This window comes from Pieris napi, chromosome 5, assembly GCF_905475465.1.
Source record: "Pieris napi chromosome 5, ilPieNapi1.2, whole genome shotgun sequence".
NCBI lineage: Eukaryota > Metazoa > Arthropoda > Insecta > Lepidoptera > Pieridae > Pieris > Pieris napi.
This window is the reverse complement of record NC_062238.1, coordinates 7,048,546-7,074,070: the sequence shown is the minus strand read 5'-3', so window position 1 is coordinate 7,074,070 and position 25,525 is coordinate 7,048,546. Positions and strand designations below refer to the sequence as shown.

Here is a 25,525-nt window from a genome sequence, read left to right as displayed (position 1 = left end):
TTATTATTAAAATTTACTGACATATTTCTATAGAAAACGTTTTTCTTACTTAATAATAATTTATCGTTGATCGTTCCAGCCGCAAGCTGGAAATGTATGACAAGGCCTTTAACAATATGATACGAAATATTGATTGCTAGATGGTTGTGTGCGTGATAAGCACGCCTACCATTTACATTACATCGTACATTTTTTATTCGCTAAGTATGCTTCAGCTTTACGATATTGAAAAATGTACATCTTACAAGTTTCTGAATAGCTGATCAACATAAAGATTTATTTATTAAGTGTAAATTAAATAATATGTCGAGGTTATTCAACTCCTTGACAACAAGGGCCTGGTGAGAAGACTGAATACCACAAAACCATTTGAACTAGTGAATTAGTATTAAGTGCAACACCGTGACACTTTACTATGTAAAAAAAATCCTCATTAGTAAAGTAGGTTACACTTAAATTACATATTAGTCTTAAGTTAGGCTAGATTGTAATGTTCCATGATGTCTTAGTAAAGACACATGTATATAAAAAAAATAAGTTGGTCTAAGCACTCAACTACTTGTTAAATTTGGCAAAATAAAATCGCTCAAGTTTTGAATTTCTACAACTGACCGATTAATAGCGAAGAACTAAACGATTGTTTTGAACAGTTTAAAGGGCAATGCTATAATTGAAACGCCACCAAATTGTAGAACGTTTCAGCAATTGATTCGAAATTCATGTTTCAGTAATGTCAGTTGATTAGAGTTCAGACTGTTTGTTCTATTGCATAATTAATTCTTGGTAACGCTATCACACCTTGAGGTCGTTTTCTCTTTTATATATTCACTTCTTATACTTTACCCGCAGTAAATGAATCCAAATTGAAAAGCAGTAATAAACTGAATACATAACTCGATACGACTTTGTTTGTTTGTTATGAGATTATTAGAACAGTACGCGTCAAACTGCGCACGCGTTTCATACAATCAAGTCAACAAATGGTTTTAATGGTTATAAATGCGTTTTAAAAAGAGCGTTATAAAAATACTGACGCTCTGTGTGTTAATTGTGACAATATTGGGATGTATTCTATTTAATAGTGAAAACATGACAATATCAAATCGTAAGATACACAGTCAAATTTTTTCTCAAACAAGAGTATTTTTTAATATAAATAACCAATATGTACATAGCTCTGGTAGGATAAAATATATTCTCCGATGGACTTCGGATCGTACTGTACCATTTGTGTATATGGGAGAAGGAAACGATGGATTCCTTAAAAGGAAATGTGCATACACAAACTGTATAGTGACAAACAATAGATCTTTATTAGGAGATTATACAAATTTCGATGTTATTGTTTTTAATGGACCCGAAATTATTAATTTACCGAAAGAAGAACTGCCACAAAAGAGATCCCAACACCAGAAATATGTATTTGCCTCAATTGAATCTTCAGATAATTATCCAATCTGTAGAGATGATTTTAATCATTTTTTTAATTGGACTTGGACATATAAATTATCCTCCGAAGTTCAATGGGGTTACATGACTATAAGGGACGAGAATAAACAAATAGTTGGACCGAAAATAGATATGAATTGGTTGGATTTTGAAAGAATGAAGCCAGTAAGTGAAGATGTAAAACTAAAACTTGGAAATAAAACAAAAGCGGCGGCTTGGTTTGTATCAAATTGTTTTTCCAGAAGTAGAAGAAATGAATTAACGAGAGAATTAGCAGCTGAGCTCGCTAAGTATGATTTGTATATTGATATATACGGATCGTGTGGGCCTTTCAAGTGTTCCCGAAATGATGAGGACGCATGCGATAACATGCTTGAAAGAGATTACTTCTTTTATTTATCATTTGAGAATTCATTAGCTGAAGACTATGTGACAGAAAAGTTGCTGCATCCATTAAAACATCTCACTGTACCAATCGTTTATGGCGGAGCTAATTACACACGGTAGTCATTCTATTTATTAATTGTGTATCAAATATTTCTAGAAGATCTATGCGGGAATACATGTTTGCTTATAACAAAGCTATAGAATAATTTTTAACGTTATAAACGTATATTTTCAATTTATGTACATACACATAACCAGTCCGCCGAAGTTCGACGTAAGAAGCAGGATTCTTAAAAGGCCTGCAACGCACTCGCAAGCCTCTGGTATTAAAAGTGTCCATGGGCTGCGATATCACTTAACATCAGGTGAGCCTCCTGCCCGTTTGCATCCAATTCTACACAGCTGTACAGCCATTGATGATGATGCCATAACCAGCCAATATAATATTTAACATTTCATATAGATTTCATGGTAAAGTAATTAACAACGTTAGTACTAGTCTATTAAATTGCTGTACTGCATTCCAGTATAGATTTACACACAGACGACTTAATTATTCGATATAATCACAAATATATTTACACAATTTGTTACTACAGGTTCATGCCAGATAGCGCGTATCTCAACGTGAGAGAATTGGGAGTGAAAAAATTGGCGGAAAAAATGAATGCACTGATTGAAAATCCTGAGGACTACATAGAATATTTTCGATGGACTAACCATTACAGCTATCATACAAAAGCTGAAAGTATAGAAACAGATGAATATTGTAGATTTTGTTCCATACTCAATGAAGAGGATTTGGTGAAGAGGAAAACAGTTTATGAAAACTTTAGTAAATGGTGGGATCCACCTTTAAGATGTTAAACTAGAACAAACACTTGTGTAAGCCTTTAAAAATATTATAACCATTACAAGCAATTGGAATTTGTAGTACAGTAAATAGAAATAATAAATAATTATTCTCATGATAACAATAATTTACGACTGACTATGGACGGTGATTTTCATTAATATCCCCAAAGATGTTTTTCATTATCGTTGTATTGTTCTTGAAGAATTAGAAATTTACATTATTCATGTTGCATACTTTATGTTACATTTTATTGCTACCGATTATGAGATTCAATTTCTGTAGCCTTTACGACTTTTGCTGTTTTGCTGTGTATGAACAAATATATTTACATATTTCTCTAGATAGTAGCCATTAGGTTCGGGAAAAACGTAACGATTTAGCACTTTACTTCAGTTTATAAATAGATAGGAATAGATAAATAGACAGTTTAAAATTATCAAACACAATTACAACCTTTATTTAAATTAAATATAATCAAATCCCCAAAAAGAAAGAGAGCCAATTTGGCCAAAATCCATAACTCTGTAAATAACACCTATGGGAATACTTGAATCCCTTCATGCAATGAAAAACATATAATTCTTGTGTGTTTGTAATTAAACTCCTCTTCTTGGACCGATTACTATTAAATTTTGTATGTGTCTTCAAGTGGATTCGAGAATAGTTTAGATTTACAATTAGATTATTTTTTTTATTTAAGACGTATATACCGGACAAAGTCTGTTGGGTCCGCTAGTAATAATAATTATAATTATAATAAACTTTATGTACAACAAAAGTGTGTGTGTGCGTGAGAGTGAATTTGCGAGTTTGGCTGAGAGATGTTATAAGCGTGTGTGGGCTTAAACTAACCAAGACATAGTTTTTGCAATCTCAGAGTCATGCCAAAGCATGGCTTCTGTGGAACCGTATGCAGCTCTACAAGGCTCAAGTACGGCCTCATTGGAATACTGCTCACATCTCTGATCCGGTGCTTCCAAGTCTCTATACGTTTTCTAGAAAGTGTACTATGGAGAGTAGTTTGTATTGATCCCTCCTGCCTCGTTTCTTCCCCGTACTAGCCGTATTAACTCCAGATTCCATTCGCATCACCTTAACTTAAAGACTTCCACGGTCTGCTTCATTAGACATTTTCTTTTGCGAACTATCGAAATCTGGAATCGGCTCCCAGTGGAGCTCTTCCCTCGGAGATACGACCTTTAAAAAGAGAGCGTACTTCTCCCTCAAAGTAATACGTACGTCATGAAGTATTAAAAGGTTTGTAAAGATGATTTTATTATGAATTAAACACACAAAATATATAGTAATAAGATACAATAATTAACCAATTTGCGATGTACTAAGGATTCGCAAAAATTAAGTAACATTGATATAAATAGGGAGTCCAACCATGTTAATCCAGCTTCAACATTTCGTCTAATTGCTTAGTGGCTGTGATCGCTTTGAGTCCGCATTAAAGATTCTCAGTGACATCAAACAGATTACCCTAAAAAGGTTAGGACCCGCCGTAGTTTAAATAATACGTTCGTCATATGTTAATTAAATGTTCTTGCGACGGATTTTTTTTCGTTTCTTAATGGGCACGTCAGTTTTTGCCTTTCGACCTGGTGCTTGAGACAACAATACTTTACAACAGACGTGACCCACTACCACAGGAAAAATTTGTATGAGGATGACATTAGCTCACGCTTTGTCACGTGACCATTTCCATAGAAATTTGTTTGGCGTAAACATGTAGCATGTGGTTTGATCCCAAGCCCCTGAAAACAAATACGTTATCGCGCAGTATTGAATATGGTACCTCCAGTAAATAAGTGTGCATCAATAGGTATTTATTAAAAATCACACAAAGAACATCACTCGATAAAATTTGATATACAAAGAGGACTTTCCCAAAAATATATTTGAAATTTTATTTATAAATGAAATTCATGAATAAGCCCCGACAAATACGAAAAGCTCACGAAATAACGAGATTTTCCTTTCGGGTGTAAGCAAATCCAACCAAGATTAGGAGGCAAACAAAATGTGGGCTATCCAATACATAAATATGTCTAATAGAAAAAAATAATTTTCACTGTCTCATACTTTTCTCATCGAATTGAATGTATTATATACCGTCTGGTCAACGTAACACCGGTATTATTATATCAAGGCCTATTATTAAAGTTGGTACAGTTTGTCAGACAGGCAATAAGGGAAGTACTAATTGTGTCTTCATTTACACGAACGAAGGCTTCTAGAGTCTGGCTAATGAAAGAAGTTAATTAAATTATTTGAAAACTTTCGGATGGCAACACAAAATGTCATTGAATTTCTTAGGTTAGTATAATTTATTGTCTTGATACTTCATGCAATTAATCATTTTAATTTCTATTATATATTTTTTCCGAATAGTGAACAGGTATAATAGTCTAAAACTTTGTTTTATTGATTTTTTTGATTCTTATTTTGATTATTCCGAATAAAGTTGTGTAATAAATATAGTTTTAGTTTTCCATGCCATGCTAGTCATTTTAAATAACAATAGTAAAAGACTAAATACGTAAAGTATTTGATTTCATAGAAATACAGTTACTATCAATGTAAAAAAAAAGAAAATAAAATCAAGTATCAAGTAAGTTTAATCCACAACATATATGTATATCAAACTTTGAGGGATACCATACAATTTTTTTTTTAATTTGCCGCGCTTTTTCGTTATCTTCTTTTATTAGCCAGACTCTAGTAGGACTTCATTGTAGTCTTTGACTTCAAACTGTAATGCCAATTATGTAACTGACAAATAAACTTGTAAACAGCTTATAATATTTGTGTTATTTCGTATATAGACTTAGAGAAAACTTCTAAAAAATTCAGACGTCAGAGCATTTCGATCTCAAGTTGTAGTCAAATATTTTAGTTCATTTCCCTTAGGCTTAAATCCTATATCAGGATTGGCATGGCATTATATATTCACTATACCAATTTCGTATTCATGTGGAATATATATGCTTAAATTTATTATAAGTTTAATATACTAAAAACCTGATAATTAACTCGTATACTGGTTCATAAAATCTCAAATATTACACGAATTCAGTAATTATAAATGAAAAAATACTAAACTCACTGATATGATAATTTGATGAGATATTATTTTCAAAATATTACGTTAGGTACCGATTTTTATCTTACGTTACGTTACGCCATAGAAGTATAACTTCTAACGCGGGTACAAGTTACACACGTTTTTTCCCTCTCTTTGTTTTTTATGGGTATTCCATACATTGTCTTGAACAGGGATGAAAAATAAAATACTCTTAATAAATATATACCAGATATAGATATATATTTTACCGTTTATTCTTTAAATAATAATCAAAAATAGTCTTATAAAATTATTTCCTAATATTAAATGACTATATAATGTGTTTGCTAAAAATATTTTATATAAACTGTGCTAATGGAAAACTGCAGATACTTATGACAGGGACTGTCCTGTGATTAAGTGCACGCTGAAAACTTGAACGTGTAGTTAATATAGATGTATAGGCTGCATATGTACACTGTACAGGGGCGAATGTACCTGGGCTGCAGTCCAGGGCCCTGTGGATACAAATGGAAATCCCCCAGTGAAAACAATAGGCGATATTTTAAATTAAAAAAAAAAACAGGAATTTTAAAAAATCCCATCATAAGGTAGGATCCCTGGGATCAATCCACCCAGGTGCGATGTACGTCTATCGAATGGAATGTGGAATTCACCGTCGCTTGTTTTCGGTCGGTGTAATTTTTTTTTAATGTTACAGGAGGCAAATTGACACTCGCACTGCCAAAAGGCTTGCTAATACGTGAGGGTTTCCTGTCTGGTTTCCTTCGCCGTACGATAAGTTTTAATGGTGTGTATAAATATCTTGCACAGCCGTGATTCATGTCAAAATTGAGAATCACACGCTCTTTCTGCTAACACTGCTCCTAAGTTAATTCTCTATCCATAAATTCTTATTCAAATTCAAAAATCATTTAATCATATAGGTAACACATTGTACACTTATGATCGTCAAAAAAAGAAATGTATATGAAATGCTTCTAACTTTACATTTAGTGCCAGTTCTCAAATCAAGGGCGTAGAACGAAAGAGATATATAGCTTAGAGGATAGCTAAATCGTAACAAATATGAATTAAACCCCTAAAGTAATATACCTAAATATAAAATGAGTTCGTGCTCATAATATTATTAAGGGTATAAATCAAAGGTCCCAATCCATCACGGCTTGTGAAGGGCGGACCTCGAATATTGTGAGTTTATGGATTACGTAGAAAATGGACCGCGGTCCAGATTGTGACTACATTATCCTTGAATCCTTATTATACTGATGAAAGGCGTCTGCTTAGTGCGCGAATTTTCTGTAAGATATCTTTGGAATAATGTCGACGAATATTGAGGACATGGGGTGTTATCTTTTTGTACTTATATAATAGTTAAAGTAAAAATAAATTTGTAGTAATTATCTCTTCATTTTTTATTTATGTATAGTGGCAAGGGCACATAATTTTTTATGAGTTTTATTGATAGCGAAGACAAGTCTTGTGGTTATGTAAAGATTTGTATTCATAAAATTATGTTAATTAAGCAATAGCGAAATATATATGTAATTTTATACTACTTATATAGAATCCTATAAAGCCTACCCACAGAGCGCTATGTAGCCCTATAAATCAGATTATTAAGGTTTCAATATTCTGTGTCATAAACAATAGATAAAATGCAAACATGACAGATATCAAATAAAATTAAGACGTAAGTATTCACAGGATTTCGGGTCAAAACATTGAATTTTATTTTTGGGGTCCGCATATCATGATGAGACCGAACGCGTCTCATATGAACGAAATTTAATCTAGAATTATTTAAAAAACTACTATGCGCCGTGTTTTTGTATGTAAAAAATATTGTTCGCAATATTTTAAAAACGTAAAAAGAATAGCTTGGTACGTATTCCATTGTATTTTCATTGAGCCCGACCAAAAGCTGTATTCATTCGAGTTCGCTCTTCAAATATAAATTAAACAGGATTTTTTGGTACATATAAACAAAAGGCTGTCCTATTTTGTACTTTGTGATTATTGATTCTACTTTTGCGGAGTTTCTATAAAAATCAGTATGGAGATTTTTTCACCTAATTCATTGTTTCTCTCTTTTGTTAATTATAAATAGTAAAAAAGGGTGCGTGTACTTATGTACGCGCGTAAGAAGATATACTTTGGCATTATTAAAAATAGTTTTTGAGTGCATGCAAATAATTAATTACAATTAAATTATCAAAGACTGGAAAAGGAGTCATTATAGTCAATAGATTTCAGTAAATAAATATTATTATTACTATTCTCTTACATTAAGTGTAACATAAATTCTATTATTATTCGAATGTTGTTTTTAAATTATGTCCAATGCCGTAGCATCCTCCGTGGGCAACTTCATTCTGTTAATATTGTGTCACGGTGCGCGCGCATCGTAAAATTTCACTCTCATCAATTTTTCATAACGCGCCTAAAGAAGTATAACTTCAAAAAGATTTATATGCCACACTTCAGCTATGTACTCGTTTTTATTAATCGGCCTAGGCTCGATTCTGGGGAAAAGCTTATTTTTGGGAAGTATACGAACTGCACATGACCGTAACTTCTTTGAGGTTGTAACTTCTGTATGTATGTATTATTCATTGCGTTTGTTTACTCTGATGGATATAAAAATAAAGAATTAATATTTACTTGTAGACAGTGTATTCTTTAAAAGCATTCTCAACTTATTTTGAATTCTAAGCTGATTCTTTTGTAATTTTGAAACGATCTAAAAATTTGCATTTCAAGTATATTTAAATCTCCAAGGAAAATCCTTTCGAATAGTGAGCTTTATCTTAATCCTCCTAGGAAATTGAAAATACAAAACACATTAATAATATAAAACTAAAGTAAAAATCGCCATTCATATTTAGAAATACCAATGATATTTGGATTATAGATAAGTAAATCTATAATATTCTTTACAAATAAAAATTAATCAATTACTGTAATTAGACGTTCTTCATGAAATATGTTTTTTTCGTTATGAATATAGTCCTAGACAATTTATGTATCATGTTATAGTACCGTGTGATTAGTTTATTTTATTCCAGATTTAGATTTTCACATTGAACAAATCATTTGACCTACTTTGCCACAGATAATGGTCACAGAATCCCAACATTACGTGAATGAAGTCAAGACAATGGCTTTATACATAACTAGTAGACCCCACAGACGTTGTCCTGTATGATATTTCAAGCTATTAGGATATTAAAGTATGAAAGTACCGACTGCAGCGCCACCTGCCGGGCTGATTTGTGAATCTAAACCATTCCCAGATCCCCTTGAACACACACAAAAATTTTCATCAAAATCGGTCCAGTCGTTTGAGAGAAGTTCAGTGACATACACACTCACAGAAGAATTATATATATAAAGATATACTTTCAGGTACATATATTACACATTCTAACTAGCCAAATGTGTTCGTACGTGGCTGCAGATTATATGGAAGATTTGGTTGACTGTTTTGAGAGTTTTATACATAAATCCCTACTGGCGATTATAATAGCACTCGCTGTGATTGTTGCCAGTGTTATGTATCTATTAAAAATACTCTCTGAACGTACTCTGGAGAACTCGCCTTCACGTAAGTTACTGTTTATTATATTGTTAAAACCTTTTAAGTTTCTACTATAATTATAGTAGAAATTTGAAAGTGTTTAATTTCGATTACCGCTTTTGCAATTTGCCATTTTATCAGCGGTTATGTTGTCTCTGGACCAAAAGATGATTGCCATTTTAAAATAAGGTTTAAAATAAGTTCTTGAAATACGTGAATATTACGTTGGCCAGCTGTATATGATTATGATTCATCCATTTAAACAGTAAGACGGGTCAATAATCGGCGTTTATTGAACAGCGCTAAAACCTTATGGTAGACATGAGGAGATATATCATGACGTGATAATTTTCGTGGAAATACTACATTTATTAATATGTTATTTACGCGTTAAAACAACAAGCATTTACGAGTTTTTTTATCAATGAACATCATATAAATCTTAACAGAACATGAAAACAGTTCCAAATCCCTCCATTTGTAATAATGTATCGATCAAATACTTATTTATTGGTCAGAAAGTCCCAAACGGCATTAAACCGCCGGTCACGTAATTGTAACAAAATCGTTTTGTAATTCAGAACAATGGCTGAATTTAAAAGGGTCTATGAAATGCTGTCAATTGTTAATCTAGGCTTTTCGCATCGTAATTTTATAATAAAAAATCGGTTGTCTGTAAAGTCGGTTTACTGACTATAGTTGAACGTGACAACGTCATAAGAAAATACTGATGGAAGTGTTGCATTTTTCAAAAGAAAATTTTAATTTTGTTTGATAGATATTTTGTATGGATATAGAGAAGGAGGTAAATGGAAAACACAATTGAATTGATCAAGTTACATTTATTTGTACGCATAAAAACAATTATGTCATTTTTTTAACGGACGAACGCTGCCGAACGCGGAGGCCGATTGTGCCTCTTTGTCGCTCGTTCCGCGCTCTCGCTTGCACTTCAAGCCTTACATGGAACGCCTCAGAGCGAGGTAACGCCGCATGCGTCATGTTTTTTCGTGCGTGCAGCCGGCGGTATGAAACGATCCGTGATAGTGCCCAAAGTAACGCTGTTATCTTCTTTATTATTGCAGTTAGTCTCCCCAGACAACATGAAAGTAGAAGCAGTAGAGGCCCACGGCCTACCACTAATACGACGAGCCGAGAGAGTCGAAAATCGAAAAAGAATTACATTCAAAATGACACCAAACAAATTGCAATGGCGCATAGTGTACCGAGTTATGATAACAGTGAATTAAACATGTCTTGCTGTGCTAAAGTATGTCCTAATTATATTTATCCTTTCATTTTTATATATCTAATCGTCCTCGTACGACACCTAGAAAATCGGTCTAGAATATTCCTTCATCAAAGGGGTATAAACAGGCCTGCAATGTGTACCTACCACTCGACTACACTTGTTCTGAAACTGTCTGAAAAAATGTATCAGCCTCCTGAAAACTAGGGTAACATTCTGTAAATTACAATTTTCTAATATGTGATTGACCATCTCCTGAAACGGTCAGAAATCACATTTCAGCCTGATGAAAAGTTCTCTAACTAGTAGAAAAGTCTAGAAACATTGCAGTCAACCCGTCTTCGTAACAATATGTTAAAGTACTAAATAATGTTTTGAAAATTACGTTAATATAATAATTAATAAATATAATAAAGCATCCGTCGAAATAGGATTCATATTACCTTTTTACAATAACTTGTTTTTTTAGCCGTGTTGTAAATCAAAAACGAAAGTCAATGGAGTGGACAGTAATACAGAAATTCAGTATGTATTCCTTATTTCAAATCTATCGTATCTTTTGTTAATCTAAATGGAAATGCGTTCGCACTTCCCCAGACACAGACTAACAATAGGCTATTATTCAAAAGTTGATAATGAAATTTGTTGTCTTATGTAAAAGCACAAAAATTATTTAAAATGTAAACTAACAAATCCAATTTTTTTATAATCTTGAAGTGAAAGTGTTGCAATAAAAATATAGGGTCCATACATAATAGGATCGCAATAGCAAAGTAGCATTTATATTCACTTAACATTAAAAGTTATTATGTACTATCATTTAGACTTATTGAAGTGAAACTTACTTATCGGGGTAACTTCTTTATCGGGGTTGGAAAAAAATTTAGTGTAACATTTTTTCGTTACGCGTCACATTTTTCCGTTACGCGCCATCTTTTGAAGTGAAACTTCTTTATCGACGTATGGAAGAAATTTTGTAGCATGGTTACGCGCCATGTTGCTTTTTGAAGTCAAACTTCTTTATCGGCGTTGGAAAAAAATTAACACACATTTGTCACATTTTTCGGTTACGCGCCATCTTTTTCTTGTCCCTACCACGGTTGATCCGAAGAGATTCGAAGCCATTAGTAACAAAAATATATAATAACGATAATAATGATAGTAATACTAATAATTCTATTACAATTAATGAAATTCTGTAATAATCTTAGTAGTACATAGTAGTACAGTAATAAGTTAAAATGAAATAATTGTATTTGTATTCATGTCTATGATAATAAAAGCCTTTTGTTAAACTTTATCTAATTTAACTTTATTAAACCAATTTCTGTAAAGTTGCATATAGTAGATCATTTTTCGAAAAATAAGGTCATAAAGAAGTTTCACTTCTTACGTGTGTACACCTAGTACACGCACACATTTTTTATTATATTATTGACGCTTCAGATTGTCTAATACCAAATACGGTTCCAGTCCGATCATTAAACAAGAAATGGAATATGAAATGAGGCCATCCAGGTAAGTATTAATTGTGGATCGATTTTATTCAATTAACTGATGTCTGCGACTGCGTGGGTAAATGATAGTCTGTTGTGTTTAAGTTTTATGTATCACACACATAATAATTCCAATTATACTCGTACAATTGTAGTATTATATAGATATATTTCGATGTATATAATGAAATTAACACAGGCAAAAAACGCACGTATGCCAGTATATTAGCAAAGCTACTTTAAGTATGTATATAATTTCTTTAAATTAATAAGTACTTATACGTTGTAGACATTTCTACAACCTTTTATGTCTGGGCCTCAGATTTATGTAACTGTTTGATGTTCATTTGTCAATCTAATACGCAAGTAGGTGATCAACCTCCTGTGCGTGACTCACGCCGTTGACTTTTTGGGTCTAATGGTGGCTGTACACACTCGGCGAGAGCCTCTCGCCGAGAGTCTCGACCGAGAGGACCGAGAGAAGAGCGCAGCCTGTACACACTCGTTACGTTATTTGTATTTAAAACACCGTTAATAATGGACGTGGAAACCGCTGCTGCTGTTTGTCTTTGTGCAATAAGTTATTATAATTTTCTTCACGTTTACCATAAAAAAAAATTACGAAGCCATGGCGAAGAAGAAGATGGTGGATGGTTACTATGCACCGCAACAGAAATAGGTAATTAGGTTCATAAAGTTACGTCCACGGTACGTAGCCATGAGTGAATCTCGCTTTTTCTTTAGTTCCTCAATTGGGATATCCACCGGCCGGCTTATTCGCATCCAAGCATCATGTAGAGATTGTTTATTTTTGTGTCCTACATCCTTCGGATTCCATAACAACGATTCCCTTTGGTAACACTCCAAAAACTCTAATTCGCGTTCGTTAGACCACATTGTGCGATACGTCCTGTCACAACCACAGTCATCGAGCAAGTGATTGAACGAGTGTGTACAGGTCGCTCTCGTTTTACTCGCGAGACCCTTTGACTCGTGCGCAAAAAACCGACAGGCGACCGAGAGAGGCGAGACCGACTGCGAGGAAGCGAGGCGAGACGAGAGCTCTACTGTACACTCTCGCCCTCGGCCTGTCTCGGGGTGTCTCGCCGAGTGTGTACAGCTACCATAAGGCAAGTCGATATCCTCGCGATGTTTTCCGTCGCACAAAGAGTGTTAAATGCACTCATAGACAGAAAGTCCATTGGTGCACGGCCGGGAGATCGAACCTGCGACCTCAGGTATGAGAGTCGCAAGCTGAAGCCATTTTGCCAAAATTGCTCTCGATTTTGATGTATATAATAAAATAAACCCATAGACAAAAAATCTCTTATTCAACTAACGCTGTCAATAACACTGCACTGTTACACTGTCCCACATTTGTACACATATAGCTGTCTAAATGTATACAATGTCGGAATCTAAATTCAAAACAAACCTGTAAATTCGTATTCGTGTATGCATACACATTTTCTTTTGTTCATCTGACACATTGATGAAGAAATAGACATCTAGAGAGAATTTAATATGTATTATTTCGTGAGCGCTGTAGAAACGTATTGAATAAACAATGTGCGATATCAATGTCAATCGAATGCATCTGCACTAGTGTTTTAATATTATCATAATGACAGTGTAATAACCTTTTCAGAGCCACAATACCACCAATGCTAAAGGAAATTAAGAAGGAAAAGTCAACTAGGTAAGCCATTATAGTAGTTATCTATTCTTGCGCTACAAATTGCAATACATAAGTACATATATAAACAATGCTTACAATATATCTTAATATATAAAACAAAGACGGGTTTGTTCGAATACAATATACGAACCTTGAGAATAGCTGGACCGAATTTCATAGTTTTTGATTTGTTGTATTTGTCAAAGTTATTACAAATTAATTATTGTCAAACATTAAATTTTCAACCCGTCTATACGGTAAACTTTCCTCTCAAATAAGAAGGGCATTCAAATAAAGCTTTGAATCGACAAGATAATATATCCACAATATTCAGGTAGTGGCGTATTTTAAATTTAAAATATATAGAATACTAGCTGATGCGGCAAACGTCGTTTTGCCATGTATATCATTTATAATAAAAAAATAGGGGTTGATCATAGAGGGGTGAAAATTAGGGGTTGTATGTATTTTTTAATGCTGTATCATAAAAAAATATAAATTAAAAATTTTGTCTAAATAATAAAAATAAAAATTTAGGGGTGGACTACCCTTAACATCTGGCGGGCTGATTTGTGAATCTAAACCATTCCCAGATCCCCTTGAAGACACACAAAAAATTTCATCAAAATTGGTCCAGTCGTTTAGGAGAAGTTCAGTCACATACACACAAGAAATATATATATTAAGATTGTCAGTAATAAAAAAGGATTGACAAAATATTATATGATTGCGCTCAGACGCTTATTTCGTTTTGTGTGAATTTCTCAATAAAGTAGTGCAATTAATCTAGTAGTGCACTTTCTATTTGTTTTGTATTCGTTGTATTACTAGCATAAAATCATAAACTTAACACAATCACACGACATTCATTTTGATGTTCGCCAGGTCAGCTAGTTTAAAATACTTTTTACCCATATGTAATTAAGGATACATTTTGTTTTTTTTAATGGAATTTTAAATACTTATTACAAATTACCAAAACTTATACAGATTACAAATATTAATAAGGTCCTATCTCTTTTCTGGTTTAAAAAAACTGTTTCAGTATAAAGGCCCGAATGTATCTTATTGTAAATTAACTGTTTTTTTTTAGAGCAAATTCCAGTCCAATCAGATCAGCGAGTCCTAAGCGTAAGTATTTTTGTAAATTAGCTTCAAAAGAAAATTTGGATAACTGTGTTTCGGAAAAAAACTTTAATATACACAATATACAGGATATTTAGGTAAAATAAAGTACACTAGGATTCCCTGTGTTGTGGGCAGCCAGTCTCTTCTTTTTGACATGTAAACTGTATTTTACTTTATGATTTCTACACAACACAAATTTATATTTAAACTATTTTTGCACAGTAAGAATATGCTCTGTATCATCATAGGACAGGTTGACAAGTTATTGTTTGAGATTTTTAGTAAGTGTACAGATACCGGCAAACTTCTTGAGCATTAAACAAGGGAGTGGGGGAAAGTTAAAAGTATACACAGCGCGGGACTCAAACGTCAACTGGCTTACCAATCACGCGATCGACACGTTACTCTCCCGCCGCCACCGACCACCACTGCTTGCCGGTATCTGTATGTAATGTTAGTGATAATTTTGTTTTTAAGGAAGTGGTTTAAGTCTTGTTAACTCGTCAAGAAAACCGTTTATTATTAAGCCTCACAATTAAATAAGAAAAGCCTCTAACAATAATGACAATTAAATATAGAAACTAATGAAATTAAACACAGATTAAATTTATATTTTATTTCCTCATACAGATAGCACAGAATCTCTCACCATTTGCCCAAGAGCAATTGATCGTTCATCATGCTGTTCAATGTGTTGCCAGAAGGAAAAATTATAGTGTGTGATTTGTATTTAAATTTCATGTTGTTAATAAAATCTAAAACGTCTTTGGATTTTTAATATTGATTCCTTCAACGATATACAGTCGCTGCTGTCCATATGTATATGTTAACGTAAAATTGTAAACACCGTTAGATTGTAATCTATCTCGCGAGATTATAAACTGTCGAAAGATTGTGAACCTCAGCTTACTGCTTACAATTTAACATATTATTATTCGGTAGATTGTACTACACTAACCTATTTATCATTCAAACTTCTTTGGTCAATTACAGATTAATTTCACTTCCCAACAATTTCATATAACTACCGAATAATAATACGTTAAATTGTAAGCAGTACGCTGAGGTTCACAATCTTTCGACAGTTTACAATCTCGCGAGATAGATTACAATCTAACGGTGTTTACAATTTTACGTTAACATATATACAATACAACATATACATAGTTTATGTAGTTATAGCGTCCACATGAATTCCTTTTCACCTGCCAAACGTAATGGCTGCAATTTACTTGAATGGGTGTCTGGTGCAACGTAAATGTAATATTATCTTCACGAGACATTCAGCGCTATCCTTTGATATAAAACTCTAATCATATTTCATTTTACAGTCTACCAAAAATGTCGCAAATGCATTTCCTTCCTTATAGTCGAATATAATATTACATCAAAATAAAATTGTGTATTATGATTAACATTGAAATTTATTTAAATGCACGAAATAGTGCTTTGGAGTGCTCCAGTACACTATATTTGTATTTCTATTAAAATCATAAGTGTAAAATGTGACTGTGTAAAATCTTTAAAATTCAATCAATTTCAAAAAGTCAAACTTTAATCTAGTTTCGTGATTTAAGTTTCAAAATATGTCACTCAAATAAATGGCATACGAGGTAACGCGGGTCCCGCCGATCAACCAGCTCCAATTCACCCATATCATGAGGATATTTCCGGAGTAGCTGTCACCCGGGCCCGGCGATAGACGCCAAACCTTTTAAGAAAATAAAGTCCCTTTTAAGAAAGGGGAGATTTGACACTCCCCTTCTGTCTTGCTTCTCGGCCACAGATCTGCGTGATCGCGTGCCTGAGAGGCTACTAAAAACCTATAAATAAAAGAAGTCTAGTTTCCAAAGCTGCCAAAGCTTTTTTCCTGTATGAAGTTTGACAGCGCTGAAGACGAGATTGAAATGTGAATATCTAATACATATATATCCAAGATACGAATTAGAATAGGATCTTAGATATATAATGTACTAGCGGACCCGACAGACGCTGTCCTGCATGGTATTTCAAGCGATTAGGCTATTAAAGTATGAAAGTACCGACTGCAGCGCCATCTGCCGGGCTGATTTGTGAATTTAAACCATCTAGGGCGCCACCCAAACGCATATAAAAAGTCATTCAAATCGGTCCAGCCGTTTATGAGGAGTTCAGTGACATACAAACGTACAGTAGATGTATAAGGATATATATAACTATTTACTTGAGATCTTCCCTATTAGAGTAGATATTTACGTGCTAAGCTCCATAGATAAAATGTCTAAAGTAAACTATTATATACCCAAAATTTAACTTAAACAAACTAAATAATTATGAGATATGAAAATTTTTGAAAAAGAAATAAAGCTTAATCTTTTAATATGTACTTAACAAAGTAAAAATCTGCAATTTTCACAACTAAATGTATAGTATAAAAACGTATGGAAGACTGTATCATAAATAAATAAATCAAAAATAAAATTCTATATTACTTTAATTACGTCACTGTGGCACAGGAAGCGCTGAAAGTTTCCCGTTTCGTAGGCACGTTATGGTTCGCAAAGTCAGCGGATAACTGCCCTGCGATTCTGTAACTCACTTTTCGAACTCACACAGCGGATTTTGCATCGACGGTCGCTCTCAAATCAGTCGTGAAGCAGTCATTTTATGATTTGGCATTCTGAAAAGGTGGGAGCTTGTAGTTTATTGATTATTAGAATACCAAATCATAAAATGACTGCTTCACGACTGATTTGAGAGCGACCGCCGATGCGAAAACCGCTGTGTGAGATCGAAAAGTGAGTTACAGCATCGCAGGGCTGTTCCGAGAATGAACTATTCCACAATACAATTATTCTTACTATCGTTTGGGAAGCCTGGGAGTGGTCAGTCTCTAATCTGTAATCGCCACAGCTAAGGCAACTATGGGATAAATATTTCTTAATATTCTGTCATAATAAATCAATTGTCATGTAAATGACAAGTCTTAATATTAAAAGTATGTAAATAAATATTCAAGAAAATAAATTATTGTAAAAAGTACAAAAACATTAGTGAAAATATGATGTAACTTCAAGTTTAATGGCGAAGCGACATGGCTGTGGTAAGATCACAAAATTCATCGTAAAAAAATTATGCACCCTTGTTCCCTTTAATAGACTTCTAGCAATGTTTATTGGACACTTTTATGATAAATATTATATTTATAAAGTTAAACTAGACTAATATTCTTGATAAGTCTTGAGTAAGGCAAGGTTGAAATGTCTAATGATGCCACATACAATTCCAATAGTAAGCTTTAGTGAAATCATTGACTCCATTTAAACATCCATTATGTAATATATATTTATTTTAGCAATACACTGATTGAGTGAAGTATTAACTAACTATTAGTTGAAGCTCTAAAGGCTATTAGCAAATCCGTATAAACTCGGAGTCTAATTACTTAGTAACAGATGTGCCGGCTCAATTGATATTACACATTATCATTATTAATTAACAATTACCTAATTAATCTAATTGACTAACGGTATCACAGGAAAGAAAGGCAGCAATATGGCTATGTTCAGATGGCAAAAACTTGACGCGCGTTTTCAAATCACTTCATACAACTGTTCACATGAGCGCGCGTTAACGCGCGCTCAGAGAAAAAGTCTCTAGACGCAGGTGATCGCGCGTTGACGCGCGCTTTGATATTAATGTAATGACCGTTTGCTGTTCAGATGAGCGCGCGCTTTCATCGCGATCGCATGTAATTTTGTTAATTTTCGTAATTACATTTTGTTCTCGCATTTAAAATGAGTGAAATTGAAGATATTGACATCGACTTACTAATCGATGAAGTAGAAAAAAGGCCAGCAAGTTGGAATATAGCAAATTTGTATAGAAAATATAATATAATTTGTATTTTTTTTCAAAATTGGATGAACCCAATGTGTACGTTTTCTTTTTCTATATTTTTCTTTATAATATAACCACAAAATAATAGCCTCTTCCACGTCCATTTTCTACGTTCTACCGAACTAGACTGACGAGTACTCTCGCAACGCGCGTTAACGCTCATCATCTGAACGCTCTTTAAATTTGATCGCGCGTCAACGCGCGTTGCATGTGAACATAGCCTATTGCAACTGTCTTCTATATATTAGGGATTAATTCTTTGTCAGTATTTATATCTGAATTTGTTTATTATATTTGATTCTCTAATTGACTTACTATATCATGACGTTATGACGTCCGTCGTACCACTATTGGGCGTTTTATAAGGCAGGTTTTTTCCGCGCACCACCACTCTGTGGAACTGCCCCACACTGCAATACTTCATATTTCCGAATCAATTCGGCTTAGGATCCTTCAAGAACAGAGCCTTCTAGCAGTTTGTGTTCATGGGCGGTGGTGGAGGAGTTTGAACATCCCCGAAATTGCCCCCTGTTCATTTGCTCTATAAAAAAACTACTGCAGCATTAAATCAATGCCGTTTATCATGTTAAAGGCCTACCTACGAGAAATTTGCTTCCAGGTTCTATTCGCCGCAAGACATCAGATTTCATAAAATTAAAGAAGATCTTTAATCAATACAGATCATTGTTTTACAGTACTATCACCTCTAAACCTTTTATCTTAGTCACATTATCGCTCGTCCTATTTTTCACCTTCCTGCTACCGGATTTCTCTGAAAGAATCGACAGAAGTGCGGAATTAAAGGAAATGAAGAAAGTTTTGGATAAGATCACGGTACGGCTTTTTCAATTAACATTAATTGTATGAAAACTAGATTCGAAACGATAACTGATTAAAAACAGTTTGATTCCATTATGAATTTTCATAAAAATACGTTCGATTTTTAAAATACGTGGTCTAATTAAATCGTTATTAACCGAAAGCTATTCGTTTTAGATTTTGTTGATATCGATTGAATTGATTAAGAATTAGAAACTGTTTGCAACATTGCCATTTAAATACACCATTAGGAAAGCTGCAGACAGAAGCTATTACATAGGCAGTGTACACGGATTTTCAAATTATCTTCGACTATTAACTTACCACAGTTGATGTGGTGCTTAAATTAAGTTATATAAAGTAATAAAGTAAACCATAATATCCTTTAGTACAGAGATTTGAATTTATGGTTTGTAGGGAAAATGTTTATTTAAATTTTGTGGGAAAACTAAAGATAATAATAATTTAGACTATGAACCGTACGAATGTGATCTAAAATTATCTATATTCTTCTTAAAGATTTGTATACTAAATTACAATGGAGCTCTGTCTTAATTAACACGTATCTTATAGGTATTATAACCATCAAGTAGATAATGTTGTGTCGTTAAAATAAACGTAATATCATTATTGAATTATTCATTAACTTATTTAATAATTTCACAATGATTTTAACTTGATCAACTTCCTGTGTCAAACAAATCCGTTTTGTCATTTCCCGTTTTATACGGATTTTATCCCCTGAAACCGGAAGTTATTATGCATTGATATTTATTTCTAGAAAGATATAATACAAGCTGAAAGAACCTGTTATACAGCAGCTGAAGACATCTACGCTATATACAATTTGAACAACTTTTATCGTGGAATTTAAACTTGCTTTGATTCAAGGAAAAGATTTAATTTCTTTGAAATTAAGGTTCGTAAACAAACACTTATTTTTGTATATAGCGCTGGATTTATTGGATTTTAAGAATTTCTAATAATGTAGCATCATGTCTGTTTGTTTATTATTTAACGTGATTTTAAACTTCGTAATATAACACTGAATTAGTATATAGATATTTAAGCTGATGATAAAGAATAAATGAATTCGTTTTTATTTTAGCGCCATCTACACAATCTTTAAAGCAACTGCACATAGAAGAACAACAAGACATATATCTCCAGTTCTAACTTCAAAGTCAACCATAGATTTAGAGTTTGATAATACAACTAGAGGGCAGTTATATCAAACCTCACAAGATATTTACACAAATAATTAGATCTAAAACATAATTTTAAAGGGAAGTATGCCAGTCCGTAAGAACTTCATTTTGGAATTAGCCATTTTTGTCTCTGTTATACTCATAACGTCGCATATTACCACTCATCTTTGGGACAGACACTTTTTACGCCGTGAAATTAATAATATGAGAAAGAGCTTGCATTCACTTAAGGTAACGCCCATTTTCCATAATTATAAATATTCAGTAATCATTATCAGTTTCACTTCTTTAAATACGAAAACTTTAGTTGATTTCGTCCATAGAAATCTACGAGTTACCAGATATTTTTTATTCAGCCATTTAATTTTAAGATAGACATTGTTAGTAGCGACATATATAAATTAATTCTTGTATCAGAATGTAGATGTCGCTACATATTTTTAAATTTTTAATGAAATTTAAGTCCTTTACTATTTCGAATAAATTTTACAAAAGTTTGTGCTATCCTATTGGCTAATTTATTTGAAACTGTATATGATTGGATTTTTGTTTTGTGCTTGAGTCTGTATATATTTTTTTTTCAGAATACGATGACCGATATCGGTACAGCGTACGACACTTTACACAAAGATGTAAAACAAATTGTGAAACACAAACCCTGCAAAAGCTGTTGCCATAGTCCAAATCACGCACTTGACAGAAGAAAACAACATGACATAAACGTCGTGTCTATGATAGAGAAGAAAAAAGCCTCTATGGTCTGTAAAGAAGTGCAGACTCGACAAAATACAGCCTTTAACAAGCACTGCCTAACTACTACTAATGCCTCAACAATAACTAGATATCCCCTTAGATCAACCGGTGCAGGCATTGAAACTAGACAATATTACGCATATAAGGACGATTGCACTTGCAAAGACATAAGACGAACAATTAAAGTTTAAAATATTTATTCGATGTTTGTTTGCCGTTAAATAAATTTGAACATATATTCTGTTGTATTTATTACCAAGACGTGGTAATAGGATTAATACATTTAATATTAAAGGGCATATAAATGAGCAATGCCTGGATCGAACAGTACCTACAATTTGTTATGAATGTCTAAGGCTGAATTTAGTGTCACGCCGACCGCACGCGCACCGTCGGCGCTGATGGTCGAGATATATGAACTTCTAGGAAGCGTTTTTGAATGACGCGTAGCTATCAGCGCGCACGGTGGTCAGCGCCGATGGCTGCGCGGCCGTACGCGTCGCGCGTCGGGGCGCCGCGTATTTGTCAGCGCTGACGATCGCTAGAGCGCCTCTGCTTTCAGTGAGCGTTGTAGTGTCGAACGGACGTCGTCAGCGTGTACAGTCATGGCAAATCGCGAAGTGGATACAGATCGAGTAAGGCGGTCAGTACGATACTAAAACGAACCACGCTGAGCGTCAGCGCTGACGAACTACGCGCCGATCTATGAGCGCTGACGGTGAGCGTGAGACTAAATTCAGCCTAAAGCTGAGCACTAAAAACTTAAACCTGAAGCCCTGTTAAAATGTAATATTACTACCACGATATTTCAGTTTTATTTGCTTTTTTGACTTTGAAATCTCCATTCAGAAAAACGTCGACGTTTGGAAGAGCCAGGTGCGTTTTCGGGTTCCATCCGAAGTTACCCCGTTCTATTGTATTTGCCAATGCTTCTAAAATGTCCACTTGACCTTCTATTTTCGGTAGCTCCTCAGAAAATTTGAGGATACGAGATTCCAAATACGTATAGGAGTTTTTCATGTCCGTTAAATTATTCTGAAAGGAAATTTAGAATGTCAGGGAACGGTACCTATAACCAATTTTCTTTAATTTGCCTGATTAGAGAACAGGTTCTATAAATGCTATGTTGGTTTGTGTACGCTTCAGAAACTCAAAAAGTTCTGCACCGATATATAATCCTCATCAAGGATTTTTTATCTATTTTTTACATCAGTAACATATCCGCGACCGCGAAAAAACAGTTTTTAACGATCAGCTGTGTGCCAGTGACCGCGCCATCTACCGGAAGCGAAGAAAAGACTCGCGGACAACCGCAATAGTAATGGCGTTTGTCCGCGAGTGTTTTATTTACAAATAAAATTACATCTGATTCTGATTAATCTACAATCATATAAATGTGCCACAGCGAAGCGTGCACATTTAGGGTACAGCTAGTCCTTGATAAAATTTTCAATTTGTATATCGAGCTCTGTCTTTACACGATTACGCTATAAAATGCACTTTAAATACATTCATTGCTTCATGCTTGCTAAGTTTCTTTAGATTTAGAGGAAAGTTACTTCAATTAAAAAATATAACATTCTTACACTTATATCATTAAGTTCTTTTGCAATACTGAACACATCGCACTTGCTTCTGCATACATTACAATGGTGTTCCAATGACAAAAAAATAACTCCCATCAAACTCGACATAATAAGCAGGTTACAGAGACCATCAAATAATGAAGAAATTTTTGATTTGGGCGCAAAAGCTCGTGTCTGAATTAATGTCGCCCTGGTTCTTCCACGACGTCGCCTAGGATTGTGTTCCATTCTTTTTTGTTTAGCCAGAATTTGTGAAACCAGGGTTCAGGAGATTTTTTTTCTTTAATCTTTCATTTTTTGTATTTATTTTGATAGATCACGAAAATTTTGAGAATTTGTATGACATTGTGATATCAATGTTTATTCAGGCAGAATTCTGTCATTCATTTTTCACAGCATAATCAACAAAGGTTTTAATTGAAAATTTATTTTCAAGGTTGAACTATAACTTGCAATTAGATGCTTAAATTTACGTTTTGTATATTTATTTATTTATAAAAGCTTGCCAACGATCGGCACACTGATACATTGATAAAAGAAAAATAAAATACAATTTTTAATGTGTCAAGCACTTACAGGCAAACATAGCATATAAGAAATAATAAAATTAATTAAGAAAAACAATAATATACTTTAAATAAACATTAAACGAAAATCGATCTTAAAGTGTGAGGTGAGCAACTATGGATATCCAGATCCAGCGCATTTAACAGAATGCTCAATCTGGACATCGGTGAATTTTGGCCAAATGCGTTCTCCGGAAAGGAGGGATAAATGGAATGATGGGATGTCTGGGATATCTACTGGGTACACGGAATTTAAATTTTGTTAAAAGGTTGGGGCAATCTAGCTGATTGTTAAGTATCTTAATGGCAAACGATAAATCAATAAATTTTATTGTGTATAACAGACATTTACATCGCTTATACAAATATTTGTGGTTTAAAAGTGTATCAATAATAAAAATAAACTACAAAATAGCATTTTTTATAGATCATAAATATAATACAACATTACAACAAGTCGGTGGATAGGGTTGGGAGAAAAATGCTCAAAACAGAGAGAGATGGAGCTAATCGGAGGAGGCCTATACTCAATAAGAGCTTATTAAGTTAAAAATTTAAGTGTATATTATGAAATTTTTCAAGGAATAAATAAGGCTTTATTATTATTATTTAAATATAATACAGATCAATGGCCATAGTCAGGAACAATAATGTTCTACTATTTGTTACTAGTAAAAGGCATTACAAGTAAGGCCCTTTCTGCACTGCTCCGGTCCGGCGTCGGAAGCCGGAATGAGTCATTAAAAAAATATCGGAAAGCCGGATTGCGCTTCTCCACTATATCCGATCCGACAATAACCGATACTTGTATATTTATCATGCAACACTGATATTAACTAAAACCCATATACTTTATTTTATTAATAAAACGTTCGAAATTCTGAATATTTTATTGCCTGGCTAGTTTATTACTTTTTTCATATTGTCTATCTTGAAATATTATAATCTACTTAATAAATAGTTCACTAATACTTAATGATATAATATAACTATAAATAAATAAACCTATGAATAATAATTTATAAACTCTTGGATATACTTGGACCGATAAAACACCGCGTTCCGATCTAGCAAGCTATCGGCCCGTTAAAAACCGGATGCCGGAGTAGTGGAGAAGCACGTAAGTACTGTTGTGAGTTTCTAAATCGGATCGGTAATTAACGTTTGCCGGACCGGAGCAGTGGAGAAACGGCCTAACAAGGTAGCGCATCTCTATGAAGAATTTCACGTTGTACTAGCCTGTCACAGACTCCACTAACGCATGCGAAGTGATGCTGGATTTTGGCGGCATGTTTCGTTCAATTGTATATACCCAATTAATTTCAATTCATTTAATTCATCTTTACAAATACATGCGTAGAGAATGTGACGACAAAATGGCCGCCCGAACTTTTACACGCGGCATTCCAAAATGTTCAAGAATGTGGGTGACTAAGTCGAACAACATTATAATTCTATCACTGCTTTGTTCGGAAAATAAAAGAAATCTTCCTATTATTTAGAAAACGTACCATTTAGTAATATAAAATGTAGAAAAGTAGCACCTTAACGAAAACCCAACAAAATTTCTCAAACTAAAGCCTTATTTGAAATTTCGCGCTATGCCTGAGGCGCCATGATGCTTTTGGGAGCCAACTGCTAAAGCCGAGTGAGATGACCAGCGTAATCTTCTATCCCTGTTACTCGTATTATATTCCATACTTGGTTTTCATTTTACATTCATTCTTGGCTTATAGGGTTGTTCTATAATGTTTATTTATCGACAATTTTATTATCAAATTATAATATTTTTTTGATATG

General features: G+C 33.7%; 2 protein-coding genes and 2 long non-coding RNA genes across 5 annotated transcripts; 3 read left to right on the top strand and 1 right to left on the bottom strand.

Annotated features, from left to right (window-relative positions):
- The first annotated feature begins 932 nt into the window (after window positions 1–932).
- Window positions 933–3,087, top strand: LOC125049589 (alpha-(1,3)-fucosyltransferase C-like). Its single transcript, XM_047648973.1, has 2 exons — window positions 933–1,952; window positions 2,436–3,087. Exons 1-2 carry the CDS (start codon window positions 1,000–1,002, stop codon window positions 2,701–2,703), a joined length of 1,221 nt encoding a protein of 406 aa, XP_047504929.1. The 5' UTR covers window positions 933–999; the 3' UTR covers window positions 2,704–3,087.
- A 4,399-nt stretch (window positions 3,088–7,486) lies between these two features.
- On the top strand, window positions 7,487–15,679 carry LOC125049949. The gene is made up of 8 exons (XM_047649493.1): window positions 7,487–7,667; window positions 9,192–9,390; window positions 10,449–10,633; window positions 11,082–11,137; window positions 12,059–12,130; window positions 13,757–13,807; window positions 14,880–14,917; window positions 15,545–15,679. The coding sequence occupies exons 2-8, from the start codon at window positions 9,222–9,224 to the stop codon at window positions 15,628–15,630; spliced, it is 657 nt and encodes a 218-aa protein (XP_047505449.1). The 5' UTR covers window positions 7,487–7,667; window positions 9,192–9,221; the 3' UTR covers window positions 15,631–15,679.
- Window positions 15,680–17,873: 2,194 nt separating this feature from the next.
- Window positions 17,874–21,798, top strand: LOC125049959. Of its 2 annotated transcripts, none has more exons than XR_007117075.1 (5): window positions 17,874–17,996; window positions 19,489–19,627; window positions 20,394–20,531; window positions 20,721–21,051; window positions 21,405–21,798. It is a non-coding gene; the product is annotated as an uncharacterized LOC125049959 (long non-coding RNA). The 2 variants fall into 2 exon arrangements; XR_007117074.1 differs by having other exon boundaries at window positions 17,889–17,996; window positions 19,413–19,627.
- Window positions 21,799–22,534: 736 nt separating this feature from the next.
- On the bottom strand, window positions 22,535–25,376 carry LOC125049960. The gene is made up of 2 exons (XR_007117076.1): window positions 25,237–25,376; window positions 22,535–22,608 (listed from the first exon to the last, which is right to left on the bottom strand). It is a non-coding gene; the product is annotated as an uncharacterized LOC125049960 (long non-coding RNA).
- Window positions 25,377–25,525: the final 149 nt, after the last annotated feature.